The 24,627-nt window shown below is 39.1% G+C and overlaps 1 protein-coding gene and 1 pseudogene across 3 annotated transcripts in view; both read left to right on the forward strand.

Moving 5' to 3' along the window:
- The window catches only part of GFM2 (GTP dependent ribosome recycling factor mitochondrial 2), a 65,356-nt gene that overhangs the window by 21,016 nt on the left and 19,713 nt on the right, over nt 1-24,627 (forward strand). For 2 of the 3 annotated variants that reach the window (XM_070056889.1, XM_008274542.4), the window contains exons 9-15: nt 729-789; nt 1,046-1,225; nt 11,907-11,987; nt 14,175-14,323; nt 16,773-16,913; nt 16,995-17,094; nt 18,598-18,784. In XM_070056889.1, the coding sequence (XP_069912990.1) occupies nt 729-789; nt 1,046-1,225; nt 11,907-11,987; nt 14,175-14,323; nt 16,773-16,913; nt 16,995-17,094; nt 18,598-18,784 (899 nt within the window). The remainder of the gene's footprint in view (nt 1-728; nt 790-1,045; nt 1,226-11,906; nt 11,988-14,174; nt 14,324-16,772; nt 16,914-16,994; nt 17,095-18,597; nt 18,785-24,627) is intronic. The other variant, XM_008274543.4, reaches the window with a different exon arrangement.
- LOC127487496 (acyl-protein thioesterase 1 pseudogene) lies at nt 18,823-24,052 on the forward strand (annotated as a pseudogene).

The following is a 24,627-nucleotide window of genomic DNA, read 5'->3' on the forward strand; positions in this document are numbered from 1 at the left end:
AGCTGGTAGTTTGGTATGGTAACAACCCTAGTTGTAGAGGAAAGAATCAGTGACTTGTAATCACAAAGCTTGTATTTGGATCCTAATGGCCTTTTTTTTTTTTAAGGCTATCTGACCTTGATGAATTCATTTAGTGTTAACCTGAGAGTTTAGTTGTCTGAAACTTAGAATAATATCCTGAACACCTTTGTGCTAAGATTATGGTAGGTAGTCTGGTGCTGCGGCTCACTAGGCTAATCCTCGGCCTTGCGGCGCCGGCACACCGGGTTCTAGTCCTGGTCAGGGCGCTGGATTCTGTCCCGGTTGCCCCTCTTCCAGGCCAGCTCTCTGCTGTGGCCAGGGAGTGCAGTGGAGGATGGCCCAAGTCCTTGGGCCCTGCACCCCATGTGAGACCGGAAGTACCTGGCTCCTGCTGTCGGATCAGCGCGGTGCGCCAGCCGCAGCGCACCAGCCGCAGCAGCCATTGGAGGGTGAACCAACGGCAAAGGAAGACCTTTCTCTCTGTCTCTCTTCTCACTGTCCACTCTCTCTGTCAAAAAAAAAAAAAAAAAAAAAGATTATGGTAGGTTCTCAGTCACAATTATCTGAAATTGATATTAAGTTTCATGAAAAATAGTCCTACATGAAATTGTTAAATGATCATTAAAGAGAATTAAAGGATTATTTTAGAGAACATTTTTAAACCTGTGTTGAGAGTCTTTAACTCTTTTTTTTTTTGCTTTCCACAGTTTTAACTACTCAGTTGAAACCATCAGAGAGAAGTTGAAGGCAAAGCCTTTGCTTTTACAGGTAACTTTGTTAAATAGAATAAATTCCTTCTCAGTTTCCTTATCAGTTTATATTATTATGACATACAGATTTCTGTTGCTAGCCCACATCCTATTTTGTTGGAGAAGTTGGGCTATACATAAAGATAGTTAAATATTATGATAATGATAATAGATATTTTGGAGAAAATGATACAGTACAGTTAGCTAAGTTTTAGAACTGATTCAATTCTAAGTGGCTTATCACTTGGTAATATTAATCTCACTCTGTCCTACAGTTACCAATTGGTGAAGCCAAAACTTTCAGAGGAGTAGTGGATGTAGTAAGTAAAGAAAAACTTATTTGGAATCCCAATTCAGATGATGGAAAAGATTTTGAGAGAAAACCCCTCTTGGAAATGAACGATCCTGAATTGCTGAAGAAGACAATTGAAGCAAGGAATACCTTAATTGAACAAGTAAACTAAATACTTTGAGTTTAAAATTGCATAGGAACTTAGAAACTTTGAAAAATATTTTATTGTGGAATTTTATATGAAACTACATATGTAATATGTAAAGTATGCTGAATAATAAAATGAATGCCAATTTGTGCACCATTCGGCTTAAGGATTCAAGTATTAGCAATTCCCTTAAATCTCTGTGTGCCACTTCCTGTTTGTAACTCTCTCCCTTCTATTAGTCATTACCTGCCCTAATAACCAGTATATATCTAGCATTATTCATTTCCTTTTCTTTATAATTTGCTATAAATGTATATATCTAAAGAAATTACTGTTACATGTATTGAACTTTACATAAATGGAATGCCACTGTTTGTGTTTTATTACATTGTTCCATATTATATTAGATATCCGTGCTGCTATATGCAGTTGTAGTTTATTCATTTTCAGTCTTTTTTTTTTTTTAAGGTTCATTTATTTGAAAGGCAGATTTATACAAAGAGAGGAGAGGCGGAGAGAGAGGTCTTCCATCCAATGGTTCATTCCCCAATTGGCTGCCATGGCCGGAGCTAAGCACCAATTCAAAGCCAGGAGCCAGGAGCTTCTTCCAGGTCTCCCACATGGGTGCAGGAGCCCAAGGACTTGGGCCATCTTCCACTGCTTTCCCAGGCCATAGCAGAAAGCTGCATTGGAAGAGAAGGAACTGAGACTTGAACATGGGATGCCTGCGCTTCAGGCCAGGGCGTTAACCCACTGCGCCACAGTGCTGGCCCCCGATTTTCAGTCTTACATACTATTCCCATATATGATTATACCATAATGTATTGTCTATCTCCTATGGTTAAACCTTAAGGGTGCTTCTCTTTTTGGCTGTTGGAAACAATGTTGTTGTGAACATCTTTGTATCTCCTTGTACACAAGTACAAGATTTCGTTAAGGTTAAACTTAGAATTGCTGAACCAAATGATATGTTCATCTTTTACTTTACCATATGTCAAATTATTTAGTGTATTTTAAAACCATCAATTTTATAGTTAATATTCAGCTCTGGATCTTACCCACCCTCAAAATTTTAATAGAAAATATTAATGTTCTGTTATACTTACTTTTGCAATATTACATGATTAGTCTATAGGATAATCAGTAAAACATACCCTAAATAAATAAGTCTATGAATCCTGTGGTAGAGAAAAACCTTTGATTGTGAGCCTTTTGATTTTTAATTTCTAAATTGAATTGGTCCATGGAGCGGCTTTGTGGTACAGTGGATTAAGCCACCAATGCTTGCATGCCATTCCGAGTGCTGGTTAACCTCCCAGCCATTCCACTTTTTTAAAAAAAATTTTATATGTTGTGTAGGTGAAACCTCATTGTGCTGTTTATTCGCATTTCCCTGATGGCTAGTGACCCTGAGAATTTTTTCATGTGTCTGTTGGCCATTTAAATTTCATCCTTTGAAAAATGTCTGTTCAAGGCCTTTGCCCATTTCTTAACTGGACTTTTTGTTGTTGTTGTGGCATTTCTTGAGCTCTTTATAGATTCTGGGTATTAATCGTTTATCAGTTGCATTATTTGAAAATATTTTATCTCAAATATATTCTATCCATTGCCTCTTCACTTTGTTGATTGCTTCCTTTGCAGTGCAGAAACTTCTCTACTTGATATAATCCTATTTGTCTATTTTTGTTTTTATTGCCTGTTCCTCTGAGGTCTTTTCCAAGAACTCTTTTGCCTATACCAGTGTGTTGCAGAGTTCCTTGATATTTTCCTGATGGTATCAGGTCATAATTTTGATCTTCCATCCATTGTGAGTTGATTTTTGTATAAGGTGTAAAGTAGGGGTCTTGTTTCATACTTCTACTTGCATAGATCCAATTTTCCCATTACCATTTGTTAAAGAGACTGTCCTTTCTCCAGGGATTGATTTTAGCTCATTTATCAAAAAGTATTTGGTTATGGATGTGTAGATTAATTTCTGGGGGTTCTATTTTGTTCCATTCATCTGCATGTCTGTTTTTGTGCCAATACCATACTGTTTTGATTATAACTCCCCTGTGGTATGTCTTGCAGAGTGGTATTATGATGCCTCTAGCTTGGTTTTTATTGTTAAAGATTGATTTAGCTATTTGGGATTTATTCTGTTCCCATATGAATTTTAGCATCATTTTTTTCTATATCTCAGAAGAATGTTATTCTTATTTTGGTTGGGATTGCATAGAATCTGTAAATTGCTTTGAGTAGTATGAACATTTTGATAATATTAACTCTTCCAGTCCACAAACATGGAAGATTTTTCCCTTTTTTTTTCAATCTTCTATTTCTTTCCATAGTACTTTATAAGTTTCATTGTAGAGATCTTTCACATCCTTAATCAGGTTTTTTCCAAGGTATTTAAATTTTTTGTATCTGTTATAAATGGAACTGATCTTTCAAGTTCTTTCTCAGGTGTGGCATTGTCTGCGTATACCAAGGCTATTGATTTTTGTGTGTTGATTTTATATCCTGCAACTTTAGCAAACTCTCTTATGAGTTCCAATAGTCTGTTAGTGGAGTCTTTTGGTGTCCCTATTTATAGGATCATGTCATCTGCAAACGGGTAATTTGTCTTTTTCCTTTCCAATTTGTATCCCTTTGATTTCTTTTTCTTGTCTAAAGGCTCTGGCTACAACTTCCAGAATTATATTGAATAGCAGTGATGAGAGAGGGCATCCTTGTCTGGTTCTGGATCTTAGTGAAAGTGCTTCCAACATTTCCCCATTCAGTATGATGCTGGCTGTGGGTTTGTCTAGCATATATTGCCTTGATAGTTAAGGAATGTTCCTTTTATACCCAATTTGTTTAAAGTTTCTGTCATGAAAGTTTGTTGTATTTTATCAAATGCTTCCTCTGCATCTATTGATATAATCAATAGTTTTCATTCTTAAATTTGTTAATGTGATGTATCACATAAATGTGATTTGTGTATGTATGTATCACATAAATTGATTTGTGTATGTTGAACCATCCTTCTTTGGTCCAGGTGAATCAACTTTCTGATGTATTATTGGATTTGATTAGCTAGTATTTTGTTGAGGATTTTTGCATCTGTGTTCAACAGGCATATTGGTGTGTAGTTCTTTCTTTGTTGTATCTTTTATTGGTTTGGGGGTTAAGATGATGCTGGCCTCATTGAAGGAGTCTGAGAGGATGCTCTGTTTCAATTGTTATCAGTAATTTAAAAAGAATTGGAATTAGTTCTTTAAAAGTCTGGTAGAATTCAGCAATGAAGCCATCCAGTCCTAGGCTTTTCTTTGTCAAGAGGTCTTTAATTACTGATTCAATCCCTGTCTTGGTTATTGGTCTATCTAGGTTTTCTATGTTCATGACACAATTTTGGTAGATCGTATGTGTCCAGGAATCTATCCATTTCTTCAGCATTTTTTAATTTGTTGGCATATAGCTGATTATAGTAATCCTGATGATTCTTTTTATTTTTGTAGTATCCATTGTAATATCACCTTCATCCTCTCTGATTTTATTAATTTATATGCTTTCCCTTTGTTTTTGGTTAGTTGTACCATTGGTACATTAACTTCATTTATTTTTTTTAAAAAACAGCTCTTCATTTCACTAATCCTTTGTATCTTCCTTGGGTTCAATTGTCTTTTTTCTCATAATTATTTCTTTCCTCTTACTAATTTTTAGTTTGGGTTGTTCTTGCTTTTCTAGGTCGAGATACATTATTAGCTTATTTATTTTATGCCTTTCTTATTTCCTGATGTAGGCACTGGCTGCTATGAATTTTCCTTTTAACATTGCTTTTATTATTTATTTGAAAGGCAGAGCTACAGAGGCAGACGGGGGGGCCCTCCAGCCACTGGTTCACTCCCCAAATGGCTGCAATGGCCAGAGCTGAGCCAGTTCAAAGCCAGAAGCCAGGTCTCCCATGCAGGTGCAGGGGCCCAAGAACTCCAGCCATCCTCCACTGCCTCCCATGCCACAGCAGATAGCCAGATGGGAAGAGGAGTAATAAAGACATGAACCAGCACGCATTTGGGATCCAGCACAGTATGAGTGGCTCCACTTGCTACACGACAGTGCCAGCCCCATCTTAAGTTTTTGTTTTTTGTTTTTTTGCAGTTACAAACTTCACATACTTCATAATTACAATTTTAGGAACATGGTGATTCTTCCCACCATGCCCGCCCTCCAACCCAGACTCCCACTCCTCTTCTTCCTCCTTCTCTTATTCCCACTCTTATTTTTCACTTAGATCAGTTTTCAGTTGACTTTATACACATATGTTTAACTCTGTGTTAAGTAAGGAGTGCAACAAATAGTGTAAAAAAGAAAACCATTCCTCAACAATCAAGACAAAGGCTGTTCAAGTCATTGCTTCTCTAAGTGTAAATTCCACTTCTACAGATTGCCTTTTAGGTGCTCTATTAGTTATCACAAGTCAGGGAACACATGTGGTATTTGTCCCTTTGGGACTGGCTTATGTCATTAAGTATAATGTTTTCCAGATTCCTCCATTTTGCTGCAAATACTGGATTTCTTTTCTTTTTTAACCTCTCTGTAGTATTCCATAGTGTACATATCCCATAATTTCTTTATCCAGGCTTCAGTTGACAGACATTTGGGTTGATTCCATGTCTTTGCTATTGTGAACAATAAACATAGGGGTGGAGCTAACTCTTTCCTATGCCGATCATTTCCCTTGGGTAAATTCCCAGGAGTGGGATGGCTGGGTCTTATGATCGGTCTATATTCAGATTGCTGGGGTATCTCCATAGTGGCTGTACCAGTTTACATTCCCACCAACAGTGGATTAGGGTACCTTTTTCCCCACATCCTCACGAGCATTTGTTGTTTGTTGATTTAGGTATGAAGGCTATTCTGACTGGGGTGAAATCTCATTGTGGTTTTGATTTGCATTTCCCTGATGGCTAGTGATCCTGATCATTTTTTCATGTGTCTGCTGCCCATTTGGATTTCCTCTTTTGAAAAATGTTTAAGTCCCTGGCTTATTTCTTCACTGGGTTTGTTTTGTTGTTGTGGAGTTTCTTGATCTCTTTATATATTCTAGTTATTAATCCTGTATCAGTTGCATAGTTTGCAAATAATTTCTCCCATTCTGTCAGTAGCCTCTTCACTTTCCTGAGTGTTGTTTTTTGTTTTTGTTTTTTGTTTGTTTTTTCTTGCAGTACAGAACTTTCTCAGATTGATGTAATCCTATTTGTCAATTTTGGCTTTCATTGCCTGTGTCTCTGGGGTTTTTTCTAAGAAGTGTTTACCCATGCCAATGTCTTGAAAGGTTTCCCCAATGTTATCTAATAATTTGATGGTATCAGGTCATAGATTTAGGTCTTTAATCCATTTTGAGTGGATTTTCATATAAGGTAGGGGTCTTGCCTCATACTTTTGAATGTAAAAATCCAGTTTTCCCAGCACCATTTGTTGAAGAGACCGTTCTTACTCCAGCATTTGATTTTAGCTCCTTGGTCAAATATAAGTTGGTTGTAGATGATTTGATTTATTTCTGGTGTATCTATTCTGTTCCATTGGTCTGTCCATCTGTTTTTGTATCAGTACCACACTGTTTTGATTATAACTGCCCTGTAGTATGTCTTGAAATCTGGTACTGTGATGATTTTGTTTTGTTGTTGTTGTTGTTGTTGTATAAGATTGCTTTAGCTATTAGAGACCTCCTGTGTTTCCATATGAATTTCAGCATCATTTGTTCTATATCTATGTCCTTGGTATTTTGATTGGTATCGCATTCAATCTGTAAATTACTTTTGGAAATATTAACATTTTGATGATATTGATTCTTCAGTCCGGGAAAATGGTGCCTTTCCAATTTCTTGCTGTAGGCACCAATTGCTAAAAACTTTCCTCTTAACATTGCTTTTGCTATATCCCATAAGTTTTGATAAGTTGTATTATCTTCTTCATTTGTTTCCAGAAATGTTTTGATTTCTCTTTCATTTCTTTAATGACCCACTGTTCATGCAGGAGCATGTTGTTCAGTCTCTACGTGTTTGCATATGTTCTAGAGATTACTGAGTTGCTGATTTCCAGCTTCCTTCCATTGTGATCCAAGAAGATGCATGGAATGATTTCGATTTTTTTTAAATTTGCTGAGACTTGCTTTATGGCCTAGCATGTGGTCAATCCTAGAAAAAGTTACAAAGTTCCATGCACTGGTGAGAATGTGTATTTTGTGGCAATAGGATGCAGATGCTGTAGATATGTTGGATCCATTTGGTCTATAGTGTCTGTTTACTGATTTTCTGTCTGCTTGATCTGTCCATTGCTGAAAGTGGGGTATTGAAGTCCTCCATTACTATTGTATGGGAGTCTATGTCTCCCTTTAGGAGCATTAACATTTCTTTTAAATAGCCAGGTGCCCTATAATTAGGTGCATATACATTTATTATAGTCTCATCTTCCTGTTGTATTGATCCCTTAATCGTTATATGGTGCCCTTCTTTGTCTCTTTTAACACTTTTTGTGTTCAAGTCTTTTGTCTGATGCTAGGATGACTATACCAGCTCTTTTTTGGTTTCTGTTAGCATGGAATACCTTTTTCCATCCTTTCACTTTCAGTCTGCATTCTTTTGGGGGGCTTCATGTTGTGTTGCTTATTCTTATTCTTGTTTCTTGAATTGGTGCGTTTTTTATTTGGCATTTATGGAGATATTTGTTTGCTTCTTTTTTTTTTTTTTTTTTTTTTTTTTGCTGTCATGGCTTTTATCTTTGGACTGTGTGTGGATTAGTGGAATGTCTGCTTCAGGGGATACCTGGAGGAATGTGGTGTGTGTATCCAGAGAGCTCTGTTCAGTACTCCAGTTCAGTACTCCAGGGTGAAGGGAGTATTAAGGTGACACCCAGGTTGGTTGTGGTAAATCTCTTTTTTTTTTTTTTTTTTTTTTTTTTAGATCAGAGGGGACATTCGTTCTGCTCTGTTGGTATTGACTCAGTTCACTTCTCCTCAAAGGACACCAGTGCCTGGGTGCTAGCCCCTGTGGATCTAATATTCATCTACACTTCCACAAGGACCACACAAAGGATCTGTGCAGTTCTCAGTGTAAGCATAGATTCCCCAGCAATGTCCCTCACCAGCGAGCCCTGAGCGTGTAGTGCCTCCCACAAGAAATGACTACCAAAGTCCAAGCCACACCCTGAGCCTTCCCACACAGCCTCAGTGTTTGTTTTCACAGTCCTACAGCCTTAGTGTTTTCACAGTCCCAGCACACAAGCCTCCCACAATCACATGCACTGAGCCCCCTGTCAGTTCTCCCCACCAGACTCGGTCATCTCTGCTCGGCTGATTGCTGGGCAGGGACACATGCTGGTGTATCTGTTACATATGTCCAAAATGGCACCTGCTATGTATCCACTTGTTACAGGACTCTGTTGCAGGGTGATGAGGAGAAGGAAAGGTGCCACCCCCTTTTTTTTTCTCCTCTAGTTTGGCAGGTACATTATTCTCCACAGGGCTACAAGCATATTCCCTCCAGGCTTTTCCTGCAGCTTTATCACAGTGGCTTGGGTTGCTGCAGTCTGATATCACCTCACCCTCCAAAGCTGGTTCGTGGGCTCTCAGCTGCTGGGGTCCTGATTTGTGCTTGTCTACACCTTCCATGTAGGTCCACTGTGTCCCTCTAATTTGCATGGAGTTTCCTCTGCTGTTTTCGCCTTAACTCTTCCCCGGTACTGTACTCTCCACCTTTTTTAAACTATCTTCTCCTAGACATGAGCAGTAAGCTCCCTCCTTACTCTGCTATCTTAATCCAATATCCATAAGTTTTGATATGTTATGTTGTCATCTTCATTTGTTTCCAGGATTTTTTTTTATTCCCTTTTGATTTCTCCTCTGACCCACTTACTGTTCATTCAGGTGTGTATTGTTCAGTTTCCATGTGTTTGTATATTTTTCAGAGTTTCTTAAGTTGATAATTTCCAGCTTCATTTCTTTGTGGTCAGAAATGATGCATAGTATGATTTTAAGTTTTTGAATTTGTTGAGATTTATTTAATGGCCTAGCATATGGTCTCTCCTAGAGAAAGTTCTGTTCACTGATAAAAAGAATGTGTATTCTGCAGCTTTGGGATGAAAAATTCTGTGGATATCAATTTGGTCCATAGTGTCAATTAGCTCTATTGTTTCTGTTGATTTTTTTTTTATTTTTAATCTATTCAGCCAGCCTGTAGCCTTTAGTTGGAGAATTTCTGCCATTTATCTTCAAGGTTATTATTGTTAAGTAACATCTTGGTCCTGCCATGTTTCCATAAATATTCCTATTCTTTGCTTTGGATTTCATTTGTAGTTTACTGGGAGATTTTCTTACCTTTACATTCTTTCATAATAATGACTGTCCTTCGCTGTTTCTGTGTGTAGCACATCCTTAGGTATCACTTGTAAGTCTGGACAAGTGGTGACAAATTCTGTTAGTTTCTGTTTGTTTTGGAAGATCTGTTTCACCTTCATTTATAAATGAGAGCTTTGCAGGGTACAGTATTCTGGGTTGACAGTTTTCTTTTAGGACTTGGACTATGTCTCTACATTCTCTCCTAGCCTGTAGGGTTTCTGATGAGAAATCAGCTGTCAGACTAATTGGAGATCCTCTGAAGGCTACTCCACTTGATCCAGCATCCTGCTAATGTGTCTAGGACAGCAACAAAATATGGCCCAAATATTTGGGCATCAATCATCCAAGTGGGAGACCAGGATGGAGTTCCTAACTCCTGTCCTTGGTCTGGTCCAGCCCTGGCTGTTTCAGGCATTTAGGGAGTTAACTAGCAATTGGAAGCATGTTTCTCTCTTTGTCTCTCTCTTTACCTTCCAAATTAATACAAAATAATTCAAAAGAGTGGCATAACTGGTTGCTCCTTGAAGGTTTTTTGTATTTTTTTATTGTATTACAAAAAAGCTCTAGGAATAAGCTGAAGGGAGATCTTGTAATCTATTCCAAGAGCCAATACATATATGCATATACATATTTCATATTCATTAGTACATGATATTATGTGGTAGAAATAAAAAGAAAACTTGAAGATATCAGTAGTTAATAAGATGTTAATTATAAGAATTCTGTCTGTAATATAAAATTTAGAGAATAAGACCACATCATACCCATTAAGATGTCTACTATCAAAAACCTAAAAAATAAAGTTTAGTAATAATGTAGAGAATGTACACTGTTGGTAGGAATGTAATTGGTGCCAGAGAATTGAAAATATAGAATTATCATATAATCCAGCAATTCTGCATTTGGGTATTACACCCAAAGAAATTGAAATCAGAATCTTAAAGAGGTTTGCACATCGATGCATTATTCATAATAGCCAAAAGATGGAAGCAACCAAGTGTCCAGTAAAAGAATAAATAAATAAAATGTGGTATATACATATGGTAAACTATTGGTCTTTTTTAATTCTTTGTTTTTTTAAGATTTGTTTTTTATTTATTTGAAAGGCAGGGTTAACAGAGGAGGAGAGACAGAGATCTTCTATCTGCTGGTTCACTCCCCAAATGGTTGCAATGGCAGGGGTTGAGCCAGGCCAAAGCAAGGAGCCAGGAGTGTCTTTCAGCAGAGGCTTAGCCTGCTACAGCACAACACCAGTCCTGAGTGTTAGTCTTAAAAAGGAAAGACATGGGACTGGCACTGTTGCATAGTGGGTAAGGCCTGGATGCTGGCATCCCATATGGGTGCTGGTTCAAATCCTGGCTGCTCTGTTTCCTGTCCCTGCTGGTGACCTGGGAAAAGAGGAAGTTCAGGTTCCAGCTCCACTTTCTATTCCAGCTTTCTGCTAATGCACACCCTGGGAGTCAGCAGGGGATGGCTCAAGTAGTTAGGTCACTGTCCCCTCCCAGGAGACCTAAATAGTGTTCCTAGCTCCTGGCTTCACCCTGATCCTGTTCCGGCTGTTGCAGACCTCTGTGAGATGAAGCAGCGGATGGAAGATTCTGTCTCCTCTGTTCCTGTCTGTTTCTCTGCCTTTCAAATAAATATTAAAATTTTTTAAAGATTTATTTATTTATTTATTTGAGAGGCAGAGTTACAGACAGAGAGGGAGAGACAGAGAAAGGGATTCATCTGCTGGTTCACTCTCCAAATGGCCACAACAGCCAGAACTGGGCAGATCCAAAGCCAGGAGCCAGGAGCTTCTTCCAAGTCTCCCACCCACGTGTGGGGGTCTAAGTACTTAGGCTATCTTCTACTGTTTTCCTAGGCCATAGCAGAGAGCTGGATCAAAAGTGGAGCAGCTGGGACTCAAACCAGCACCCATATGGGATCTCAGCACCGCAGGCAGAAGCTTTACCTGCTACACCACAGCACTGTCCCCAATAGAAATTTTTTAAAAACAAGAAAGCAGCAGTCCGCTATATGTATTATCACTGATTGTAAAGTATATATTTTTCTATGATTTCTTTTGAGCACTCTGAGTGAGATACTCTTTTATCAGACATTAGCTTCCTGTGGATTTAGAAAATTCGTAATAGCATGTCTTAATTTTCAGTTTCCTGTTCCTTGGAAGAAAAACTCATTTTATCTCTCGAGAAAATGTGAAGAGTTTCTTGGCCTGCATAAGGCAGACATGTAGCTATCTCATTATACTTGAATGTTGCAGGTTAAAAATAGTGTTAAGGCAAGTGAATAGTTGTGAAAGTAAATGCAGAGTTGTAGAATTAAAGCCTTTCTTAATAGGTTGCAGATTTGGATGATGAATTTGCTGGCTTCGTTTTAGAAGAATTTAGTGAAAATTTTGATTCACTACCAGCTGAAAAGGTAAATCTTATTAAATTGCTTTGACAAAATTTTACTAATGATATAATTTTATTATTCTATATTGAGTGTATTTTTTAAAAGCTTTTCAGACCATTAGGAAGTGTTGACTTAAAAATTAGTAAATAATAGGGTAAAGCCACTACTAATACAGGTACTTAAACAATTGTAGTGATTTTTAGTACCTTCAGATGTACTTCACAAATTTCGAAATTGTGTCTTTTTCTACTGTTATAACGTCAAGATTATTTAATTCCTCATTCTCTGAAGCCTTTACTCTGATTATTGTTCAAAAGATTTTTTTAGGTAAATCACAAGTGAAAGTTTGTTTTTAGAACTTACAGGTTTTTCAAGCTTCTATAAATGATCATCTTTCTAAGAACATTTTTTTGGTGATCTTCCAGCTTTTAGTGAAAACTCACTAGTTTTTGTCTTTTTTCTTTTGACACACATTAAACCAGAGAATAGGCAAATAAAATTCTCATAGTAATTTAATTTGACAGATTTCTTCAAGAAATCTGCCAGGGACCCACCCCCATGAGTTTGGCGAATTTATTGTTTATTTTCTATTATGAAACGTAAGAGTTGGGGCTAGCACTATTGTACAGTGGGTTAAAGCCCCGGCCTGCAGGACCAACATCCCATAAGTCCTGGCTGCTCCGCTTCTGGCCCCTGCATGTGGGAAAGCCAGAAGAAGCTCCTGGCTCCTGGCTTCAGATCAGTTCAAGTCTGGCCATTGCTGGCATTTGAGGAGCGAACCAGCGGATGGAAGACTTCTGTCTCTACCTCTCTCTAAAACTCTTTCAAATACAGGCAGAGTGGACAGTGAGAGAGCGACAGAGAGCAAGGTCTTCCTTTTGCCGTTGGTTCACCCTCCAATGGCTGCCGCGGCCAGCGCACCGCGCTGATCCAAAGGCAGGAGCCAGGTGCTTATCTGGTCTCCCATGGGGTGTAGGGCCCAAGGACTTGGGCCATCCTCCATTGCACTCCTGGGCCACAGCAGAGAGCTGGCCTGGAAGAGGGGCAACTGGGACAGAATCCGGCGCCCCAACCGGGACTAAAATCCGGTGTGCCGATGCCACTAGGCGGAGGATTAGCCTATTGAGCCGTGGTGCCAGCCTAAAATAAATCTTAAAAAAAAAAAAAAGGAAACATAAGAGTTACAAAATAACAGTCAAAGAAAGAGACGGAGAGAGGTCTTCCATGTGCTGGCTCACTCCCCAAATGGCCCCAGCAGCCAGAGCTGAGCAGATCTGATCCAAAGCCAGGAGCCAGGAGTTTCCTCCAGGTCTCCCACACTGGTGCAGGGGCCCAAGCACTTGGACCATCCTCCACTGCTTTCCCAGGCCACAGCAGAGAGCTGGATCAGAAGAGGAGCAGCCGGGACTAGAACTGGCACCCATATGGGATGCCAGTGCCTCAGGCCTGTGCTTTAACCTGCTACACCACAGCACCAGCCCTCTGAAGCATATTTTTGAGCCATGGAAATTTAGACACAAAAAAATTAATTTTTTATTGTTGAATGAAATTCTGTCACGTTTTAGGTTTTTTAATTTGGTATTTGAATGTTTAAACCAGATGTTCAATATGCCATATTGTTACACTACATGATTAATGTTTTTGAAGTGCTCACCATCTAAGATGGAATTGACCCATCAGTATTCTTACTGATAGCTTCACACACGCACACACATTTTTCTTGTTTTTGAGGTTGTCTTAAATTTTTTTATACTTTCATTTCTCATTTTCCTTTGATTTTTGTTTAATATGTATCTAATTCATTTGAAAAAATTCATTTTTATCTGACTAGTTCCTCTGTTGGACTCAAAAGTTAAATCTCGATTGTGTAATTCATTTTTTCAAGAAGTATTTTTGAGTACCTATTATATTTTAAGCTCTTTTCTACTTTTGGAGGAATTTATTGTTATCTTTATGGGACTTACTGTAATGCTGACAAGGATTTTACATTTTAATGATTGGGAGACAGACAGTAAACTAATGAATAAACACCTAACATGCCAGATAGTGATTAGTGGTATAAAGAAGGATAAAACCATTAAGAAAGATGGAGGTATGGTTAGAAGCTGTTTTAAATGGGTGTTTAGGGGAGGCCTGTAATTCTGAGAGATTGCAGCAAAGACCAGCATAATGTAAACAGGATAAATGTTCATTTATATCTCTGCATTGTAGCTACAGACTGCAATACACAGAGTCACACTGGCTCAGACAGCAGTGCCTGTACTTTGTGGAAGTGCTCTGAAAAACAAGGGTGTACAGCCATTATTAGATGCTATTACTATGTACTTGCCTTCACCTGAAGAGCGCAACTATGAATTTCTGTAAGTATGCAATTACATGGATTAAAAGCCTACAGTAAGGGCTGCTGCTTGACCTAGCAATTAAGATACTTGCATCCCATTTCAGGGTACGTGGGTTTGATAGCTGGCTACAGCTTTTGACTCCAGCTTCCTGTTAATGTAGACCTGGGAAGCAATGGTGATGGCTCAGCTTACTGGGTTCCTGCCCCCTATGTGGGAGACCTGAATGGATTTTGGGTCTCCCAACTTTGGCCAGCCTAGCCCCAGCTGTTACAGGCATTTGGGAAGTGAACCAGTAGATAGAAGCTCACTCCCTCTCTGTCTTCCTTTATCTATTTCATAAAAGGTAACCAACCTCTAGCCTTGAAAAAGTATGTAGTCTTTGTTGCATAAAAATTAATGAAGTCACCATTTTAATAGTGAAGAATATCATCATAAATAATAAAAATTGGACCTTAATAATTTTTCATCTTCTCTTACAACCTGCCATGTTTACAGATGGAGTTAAGTGTAGCTTTTCTTTTGTAAGTCTTAAGTGCTCACCTTACCATGTTTGGTTTTTTTAATAACATGTCTTGGTATCTTGTTAATTATTATGTGCATATATTTGTTTAAGGTGTCTTGTCAATTATGTGACTATATAGAATATATTATGTAGATAAATATATTTTACATTTATCTAGACTTGAGGATTCTTCATAAGCTCAAAATATTATCAGGCTATAAAGAAAAGGTCCTTGTTTTACTCTGTTGTTATTATCAGCTTTGCACTTAAATAATAAATACTTTAAAATCTGAATGAGCATCAGGCAAGGTAGCAGAGAAGTGGACTTCAATTTCACTAACTAGGATATTACTGACTTTTCATATCTAATTGGAGGGGAATCCTGGTGAAGTGATTATTAGCCTGGGCTTTGTACTATTATATTTAAAAATCCTAGCTCTTTTAAGTTGCTAAACATCTCATCTATAAAATACAGAGAATAGGATCTATTTCACAAGGTTATTAGAAGACTTATACTAGTTAATGTTTATTTATTTATTTATTTATTTTTGGACAGGCAGAGTAGACAGAGAGAGAGAGAGACAGAAAGGTCTTCCTTCCGTTGGTTCACCCTCCAATGGCCGCTGCGGCTGGCACACCGTGTTGATCTGAAGCCAGGATCCTGGTGCTTCTCCTGGTCTCCCATGTGGGTGCAGGGCCCAAGCACCTGAGCCATCCTCCACTGCCCTCCCGGGCCACAGCAGAGAGCTGGACTGGAAGAGGAGCAACGGGGACAGAATCCAGCGCCCCGACCGGGACTAGAACCCAGGGTGCTGGCGCCGCAGGCAGAGGATTAGCCTATTGAGCTGTGGCGCCAGCCCCCCAGAAGACTTATACTAGTTAATGCTTATTAGGCATGAGGAATAGTACCTGGTACTGTATTAATATTTGTTAAAGTTAAATATTTGAAGGAATAGGAGTAAGAAATGGAAAATTCTATATAGAAATGTTTAACCTACTTCTGAGTCATGGGCTCCTTTGAGAGCCTCTTCTCAGGGAGACGCACCTATGAGAAAAAGTTTGGCAATTTCAGGAAAACTCCAACTTTCTAAAACCTATAAATTAATGTCAATTTAAGAACATTTTTATAAGAATGTTGTGTAAAGAAGTTAAGGTTGGGGCGGATAAAGCAGCCACCTGCAATGCCAGCATCCCATATGGACACCATTTCAAGTTTTGGGTGTTCCATTTCCAATCCTGCTCTCTGCTAATGTGCCTAGGAAAACAGCAGAAGATGACCCGAGTGCTTGGGTTCCTGCATTTACATCTGAGACCCAGAAGAAGCCCCTGGCTTCAGCCTTGCTCAGCCCTGGCCATTGTGACCATTCGGAGAGTGAACCAGCAGATGGAATCTCAGTCAATCAATCAGTCTGTCTCTGTCTCTCTCTCTTCCTCTCTCTAACTCTCCCATTCAAATATATAAATAAATCTTTAAAAAAAAATAGAAAGCACATATCAAGTGTATTAAAAAAAAGAAGAGAAGATTGATATTGTAGTTCTATGGTTATGCAACCATAGTTATATAGTGCATAGAGTGGAAAAGGGAGGAGAAAGTGAAAGCAATTAGTAGAAAGTACCTTTCTGTTTACTTTCTGCAGATTTCTTGAGAAGTAGTGTGATGTTCCTGGAATATTTTCTTGAGGAGAGGGCTGTTTGCAATGAAATAATTTGCAAGTTGAGGTAACATTTGGAAGAGAAACTCTTGCTTTTAGTTTTGAAGAATTAATGGTAAGATTCCTTAAAGAATTTAGTCAGTGGAAGAAAAGAGGTACATATGATATTACTTAATGGGCTCAGGTAACTCTACTACAAGGTATGAGAGAATTTTTGAGGACATTAAGTGTCTTCAGTGTTTCTGATTAATCTGTATAGATAAATGGAAAGTATTTTATAGGCCTTTCTGGAATGTCTCCTTTATTTTCACAGGCAGTGGTATAAGGATGACTTATGTGCACTGGCATTTAAAGTTCTCCATGACAAGCAGCGAGGACCACTGGTTTTTATGCGCATTTACTCAGGCACAATAAAATCCCAATTGGCTATCCATAATATTAATGGAAACTGCACGTAAGTGGAAGGAGGTTATTTCCTAAAACTGCACTCATCACTTTAAAAATACCTTTACTAATATAAATTATGCTTTTACAGGGAGAGAATAAGTCGTCTGCTTTTACCCTTTGCTGACCAACATATAGAAATCCCTTCACTGACTGCTGGTAACATTGCTTTGACTGTTGGACTTAAACGTGTAAGTAACCAAATGATTTCTCTAGGAAATAACAATTTAAACTCTCGGTTACAAGTAGACGTTATACTATCTGTGGATCCATGTGATGTGTTTTATGTTTATATATAATATTATTTTATTCCCATTAGGCTTTTTTTCCCTTTATTGATCATTGCAGAAACTTTTTCATATTATAATTTAGAAATAACTAAAGATATTTTGCCAGTGAAAGCTCAGTGAGTAGAAAGATTTTTATCTCTTGTTCACTGCTATAATCCTCAGTCCATAGATTATTCCCATTAGGCTTTTTTTCCCTTTATTGATCATTGCAGAAACTTTTTCATATTATAATTTAGAAATAACTAAAGATATTTTGCCAGTGAAAGCTCAATGAGTAGAAAGATTTTTGTCTCTTGTTCACTGCTATAATCCTCAGTCCATAGATTATTCCCATTAGGCTTTTTTTCCCTTTATTGATCATTGCAGAAACTTTTTCATATTATAATTTAGAAATAACTAAAGATATTTTGCCAGTGAAAGCTCAATGAGTAGAAAGATTTTTGTCTCTTGTTCACTGCTATAATCCTCAGTCCATAGATCTGTGCTTGCATGCACTCTGTAGACATTTGTAGGGTGAGTGGATGAAAATACCTGATACTGTATCTACTTTTGGTGGGTTAAAACTAAGAACATTTTCTTTATATTGATTAAGTCAAGTATGTTTTTCTCTTTAAACTTTGGTGCACTTGACATTTAAGACAAACATTGTTACTTTTATTGTGACATTTATGACAAACATTACTTTTATAGTTTTTAAGTCTTTGTGATTAATTGAACTTTCAAGATCCTTTAATAGAAAATTTCTGTAGTTTGGATATTCATAGACTTCTGGCATTGAAGCATCCCCTCTGTCTACCCAAATGCAGGAGCTCCTTGAACATGTTTGAAGAAGTCAGAAGTCCATTTGGATCATTATTTTAGTAGGACTGTCTTTTCAGAGAAGGCATCTGGACAGAACTTCATGATATAAAAGTGTAGAAATGTAATTGCAGTTTTAAATAACTGGCTTGTACATAGAAGCTATCAATTCTGCATGCTCAAGAGTATTCTGGTTAATTGTGTGTTTTAGTTGATAGGGGATTTTCTATAAAATGGCATTAACTTCTTGCTGGTTGGTAAAACATTATAATGGACTTCTACTTAACCTGTTTTGTCATGATCAAAATTTAGGAAGGTACATTAGTTTTGCCAAGTGAATGTTGGATGTATATTGCATATATGTGTATTTGCTTTATTGTGTGTGTGTTGGAATTTATTATAAAAGAATTTTAGATGGAATTCATATACAAATTAAATGAGCTTTGCTTACTCAGTATTATAAATAGGTTTATGAATTTATTTCTCAATAAAGTTCTGATGAGAAGACAGTATAGCATTAAAATTTTTCTTTTCTCTTGGTTCTTGATAGAAGATGATTGTCAACCAAGAGCCCGCTTTGTTCCAAGTTATCTTGTTTGCTTGCAGACTGTCACTGGGGACACCATTGTCTCATCAAAATCCAGTGCATTAGCTGCAGCACGGCGAGCCAAGCGGGAGGGAGAAAAGGATAGAAAAAACCGTGAAGTGGAGACACTTTTATTGGCTGGAGTAGAAGTTCCAGAACCTGTTTTCTTCTGTACGATAGAGCCCCCATCAGTGGCCAAGCAGCCAGGTAAAAATGGTTTGATATCAAATAATTAGTGGTCTGATGATATATATAAAATAATCATACCCTCAAAAGAGTGTAATTAATTAAGTGATTTAGATTTTATCTGAATTTATTGGTAAGATTTTTTTGTGGTTCACCTCATTTTTTTAATTACTGTATTTTGACTTTTACAAACTCCTTGTTTTCCCTTTTCTTATATCTTACCCATTTTTCTCATATCATGTTCTTAATGTGCTAAGTAATTGCCTTATACCTGTCCTTCTAGTATTATTAGATGGTAACTGTTTCATAACCAGTTATTTCTCATGAAAAATGCTGTTTTATTTTCTAATTCAATTTCTAGAACTCATTTGAAGATATTTATACACTATGGTAATATCATTTGGCTATTGAGAGCTATATAGTTTTTTGCTTTTTTTTTTTTTTTAGTTTATTTTTACTTATTTGAAAGAGTGACAGAGAGAGACAAAGACAGACAATCTTCCTTCCACTGGTTCACTCCTCAAATGCCTCCAGTAGCTGAGGATGGGCCAAACCCAAACCAAGAGCCAGAAGCTCCATCTGGGTCTCCTGCATGGGTGACAGGGACCCAAGTACTTTAGCTAACATCTGCTCCATTCCAGGGTGTGCATTAGCAGGAAGCTATATCAGAAACAGAGCCAGTACTCAAACTCAGGCACTCTAATGTGCAATGTGGAAGTCCTTGGTAGCAGCTTAACCCATTGTGCCTCAACAGACTCCCCCTTTATACCCTTTTTGCATTGCTGTTTTTGTTTTTTTTTTTTTTAAGATTTTATTTATTTATTTATTTATTTGAGAGGTTGAGCTATAGACAGAGGAGGAGACAGAGAGAGGTCTTCCATCCACTAGTTCACTTCCCAAATGGCTAACATAGCTGGAGATGTGCCAATCCAAAGCCAGGAGTTTCTTCCATGTCTCCCACGTGGGTGCAGGGGACCCAAGCACTTGGGCTGTCTTCCACAGCTTCCCCAGGACATATGCAGAGAGCTGGGTTGGAAGAGGAATAGCAGGGACATGAACTGGCTCCCATGCCAGTGCTGCAGGTGGAGGCTTAGCCTAGTACACCACAGTCCCGGCCCCTTGTATTGCTGTTTCTTTTCATTAGTTCTGTCTTGCATTATAATGGAATCCCCTTTTCTGCCTTTAAACAGTTACTTTTTATTTAGGTCTCAGTTCAAACATGACCTCTTGAAGCTATTGTTGAATTCCTATATTAAACTAGATAAGGACATGGGACTAGTGTCATCTAACAGCAGGATAGGCTGCCACCTGCAACACCAGCATCCATATGAGTGCCAGTTGAGTCCTAACTAACTGCTCCACTTCTTCTGATCCAACTTCCTGCTAAGGCACCTGGGAAAGCAGTAGATGATGACCTAAGTACTGCCACACACGTGGGAGACCTGGATGGAATCCCAGGCTCCTGGCTTCTGCCTGGCCCAGCCCCAGCCATTTGGAGAGTGAACCAGCAGATGGAAGATCTGTCTCTGCCTGTCTCTCTCTAACTCTGCCTTTTAAATAGGTAAAATAAATCTTTAAAAAAAAAAAAAAAAACTATATAAAGACAAAAGTTCTAGTTCTAGAGGTGGTACAAGAAGGCTTTTTTCCCCCATGAGCATGTTGGACTCACAGATTATGAAAGAAAAAAAGCAATCTTTATTTCCTCCTCATGCCTCCCTGAGGACCTGGGAAAGAAAGAAGAAGATCCCTAGCAAGAAGATATTCTAGTTCCTCAACTCCCCACGTGGAGTTCACATTAAGAGAAGTGAGCACAGATGTAAGACAGCCCCCAAGTACTAAAACAAATTGTATCTTTTCTTTTCCAGTTGGTAAACAAATAACATTTACCTTAATATGGCCTCAGGCAAGTAGGTGTAGTCTGCACTCTGAAAAAGAAGGCTCAGGTGGTGATGAATCTGGCAGCCCAGTTAGATCAGAATTGACCAAGTTAGTTGTATCTGGACTGACCAGGCACTTAAAGGCAGCTTGAGCTGCCCAAAGTAACCCTTGAGTGTCGCTCCCCCTCTTCACGGAGGAACGACACAAGACCTTGCGTTGTTCTTTTGTCTGCTTGGCCCTTCCCGGGTTTGCTGCTGGTTCTTCCCGGGTTGACTGCCATCCCTCCACCTCCGTGGAGGGGCGGGCCCCCCTGCCACTTTCCCCACTTCCGCGGGGGAGTGGCACACCGCCGGCCGGCTCTCTCTGGGGCTGCTCAGGTGTTCCTTCAGATAGATGTTCCCCTTAGATGTTCCTCATGCATGTTGTCTCTCTACTCCTTTATAGTCCTCTTCCACCAATCCCAACTCTGCTACCCACACGCTGAGCACGCTGCTCTCCTCCAATCAGGAGCAGGATCAGCTCCTGCAGCTTATCAAACTGATGAGGCAGCTGCGTAGAGGTTGTTTGGTCTCTCTCTCTCAGCGCCATATTGTGGGAGAGCAGATGCATAGAATAAGTCTTAATTCGAGTAACAGTCTAGTCCAAGTTGCTCCCCACACTTGAGTTCTTTTAATATATTTGAAAGTCATTTCATATTTCAGATGTCATGTAAGCACCTACATTCAAATTATGGAATTGCACGCAGCTAAGTTGCACCAGACAATTTTACATTGGAAAACAAAAGGCTTTACCTGCTTTTGGTAAGAAGTTGATGTCCAAAGAAAGTTTCATTAATTGGCATTCACTTTGAGGTCTTAGACTTTTAAGGAGAGGGACTTCCAAAGCTCCCTTACGTAGATTTCTTTTAAGTGGACCTGTTTCTTTTTCTGTGTTTCTGTTGTGTTTACACAATAGTCCTGTTATATAGCACTTGACACTTAATGTCATACCACTGTGCATTTACCCCATTAAAACTGAACGGTAGTCTTTACAAATATTTTTAATTTACTTTATTATAAAACTTTTTTTAATTTTATTTTATTCAAATGGCAAAGTTAGAGAAAGAAGCAGAGAGAAATAGATCTTCCATCCACTGGTTCACTCCCCAAATGGCCCCAACAGCCGAGAGTTGGGCCAGACTGAAGCCAAGATCCAGGAGCTTCTTCCCAGTCTCCCATGTGGGTGCAGGGACCCAAGTGCCTAGACCATCTTAAACTGCTTTCTCAGGCACATTAGCAGGAAACTGGATCAGAAGCAGAGCAGCCAGGACTTGAACCAGCACTGCAGGCAGTGGCTTTACCTGCTGTGCTATAGCGCTGGCCTCTATAATAAAATGGGAAACTTTTTATTTCAAAAGCATATGTGTTGGGCATTGCCTAAAATCTCCATTACAATATGGCACCTGGCAGATGTTAGAGGGGCATGTCTGCGGCTGCCACGGTTAAGCTACATAAGATCCGACCACCGGCAGGGATAGGTCCTCTTTAGTTCCGGACATGTGGACAGTGTATGATCCCTATACTTCACTTAAGGTGCCCCTGTGCATGTTCCACCCATGCCTGCGTGACCTTTTCTCTGATTGGCTCCCCTACTGTGCATGTCCTTTATAAGCTTTATAAGCCTGTACACTTCCTCAATAAAGCGGTTCCTGCTTAACAGAACTCACGGGTGCTTGTGGTGTGTTCATCACCCGTCAACCTTACCTCTCCCATTTGTCTTATTGGGGAGTGCTTGCGCTGCCCGTGCTGGTCAGGGGCTAGCATCGGGCTTGAGACCCCAACACATATGGTGCTTCATGCATTGTTACTCTTGAGTTATCTGTAGAAGCTTAAAAATAAAATATCTTAATTAGACTCATCGCTTGCAAGCCCTTGAGCTGAGGCCAGGTGTGCTCTCTCACTTCCTCTTTTGATGTGCAGTCAGCTGAGCTGGGGCATGTGCTGGGAATACCTTGGCTGCTCTATTACCCGCCATGGTGCCCACTACATGGAAGGCCACTGGAGTGGTAGTTTTCCTTCATTGATTGGGAGATCAATGGGCATGGATAGGTGTTGCTGTTGATTTCTCAACAATGTTGCAGTGGATTCGTTTCTGAGAGGAGGAGCGTGGTGGCGGCAAGAGGCGCGGAGTCACCACACAGACCCCGGGAGTCAGGTGAAAGCAGGCTTGAGGCAAGCAGCCCACAGACTCGTTTATTTCAATTGGTGCAACATCCTATATAGCCAAGACCAGCCAATCTGGTCAAGGGGCGGTCTATGCCCCAACCATTCCCAGCCTGTTGCCAGGCAGTTTCAAATCCATCCAATCACAGCCTGTTGCCAGGCAGTTTCCAAAGCCATTCAATCACAGCCTGTTGCCAGGCAGGCTCTGTTGCCAAATGGGTTTCAAAGCCATTCCTGAGTAACTGACACTCGCTTGCCAGTGGCCACCTTGGCATGGCCTTCTCATTCCACCACAGATGGGCAAAAGCCTTTATAGATATCAGAAATTCATGTATCAAATGTATCTGCCTACGTGTTCCAGTTATGCCTGCTGCATTAAATATTAACATGACTATGCCTTTTTGATTTGATATTACTGGACTTTCACCAAACTCTCAGGAGGGCAAACTTGGAATTAAACATGTAGCAGAAAATGTAAAGGCTTTGAGGTGAAGAATGGCATTCTTTCTAACAGAATTATTTTGGTAGAATTTCCCTAGGGAGGAGCTTCATCTTTATATATTGGTCTTACCATGCAGCAGAAAGTTGTAGGTGTCACTGTACTCAAGTGCTACCTTCCATTTCAGGCTTAATTTCCACAGGGTCCTATCAGTGATGCTAACAGAGATATTTCTGTCCTCCAGTGCCATGGACATTGTGACCCATTAGTTACACTAATGTTTGGTTCTCTTACTAAGAAAAAATAAAAACATTTGTAAATCCAGCCAGTGTCACCTATGAAGGCATGATACACAGTTCATGTCACCAGGAAATGATGGATGTTAAGTGAATCATTTGATAAACTCCTACCTCCAATTGACTGACATCATTAAAAGACATTGTGTAGAAGTACAAAAGCAGGGCCAGCGCCATGGCTCACTTGGTTAATCCTCTGCCTGCGGCACCGGCATCCCATGTGGACGCCGGGTTCTAGTCCCAGTTGCTCCTCTTCCAGTCCAGCTCTCTGCTGTGGCCCGGGATGGCAGTGGAGGATGGCCCAAGTGCTTGGGCCCTGCACCCACATGGGAGACCAGGAGAAGCACCTGGATTGGTGCAGTGCCGGCCATGGCGGCCATTTGGGGAGTGAACCAATGGAAGGAAGAACTTTCTCTCTCTCTCACTAACTCTGCCTGTCTAAATAAATAAATAAAAATCTTAAAAAAAAAAAAAAGTACAAAAGCATCATTGCAGTAGAGTATAAACCTTTTCCTATGCCCAGTCTTAAAACTTCTAATGCTTGTGTTGTTAAAATGTTTTGCAGTTACACACCAATGACACAGACTAAACAATGTCTGCTCATAGAAAATTTACGACCTTCCATTTTCTATATGTGTATTTGTATAATATCCACAATGTTTTTTCTAAAACAGGTGAAACAGCTAGCTTCTTTTTCTTAACTGTAATTTAGCAAAATAATAAAATACTGCAGTCAGATTGTTTAATTAAATTATTTGAAAGTTAATATTTAAGGAAAATTTGTCCAGGTATGAATGAGCAGGTAAGATATAAAAGATTTATGCATATTGTGACTTAGTTTATGGGTGTATTCCCGAGTTGCTTAGTCACCATGCACTGTCTTTATTTAAATATATGTATTCATATATAATGATTATAATGCAAAAGAATGAGAAGGTATATTATTCATAATACTAAGGATAATGCTTTTAAGTGTCAAAGGGTAATATTGCTCTCTTCAAAAAATGACTCTTATTTTGGGATCCAGACTTTTCTGTGATATCATTTCTA

The sequence above is a fragment of the Oryctolagus cuniculus genome, chromosome 14 (assembly GCF_964237555.1).
Source record: "Oryctolagus cuniculus chromosome 14, mOryCun1.1, whole genome shotgun sequence".
NCBI lineage: Eukaryota > Metazoa > Chordata > Mammalia > Lagomorpha > Leporidae > Oryctolagus > Oryctolagus cuniculus.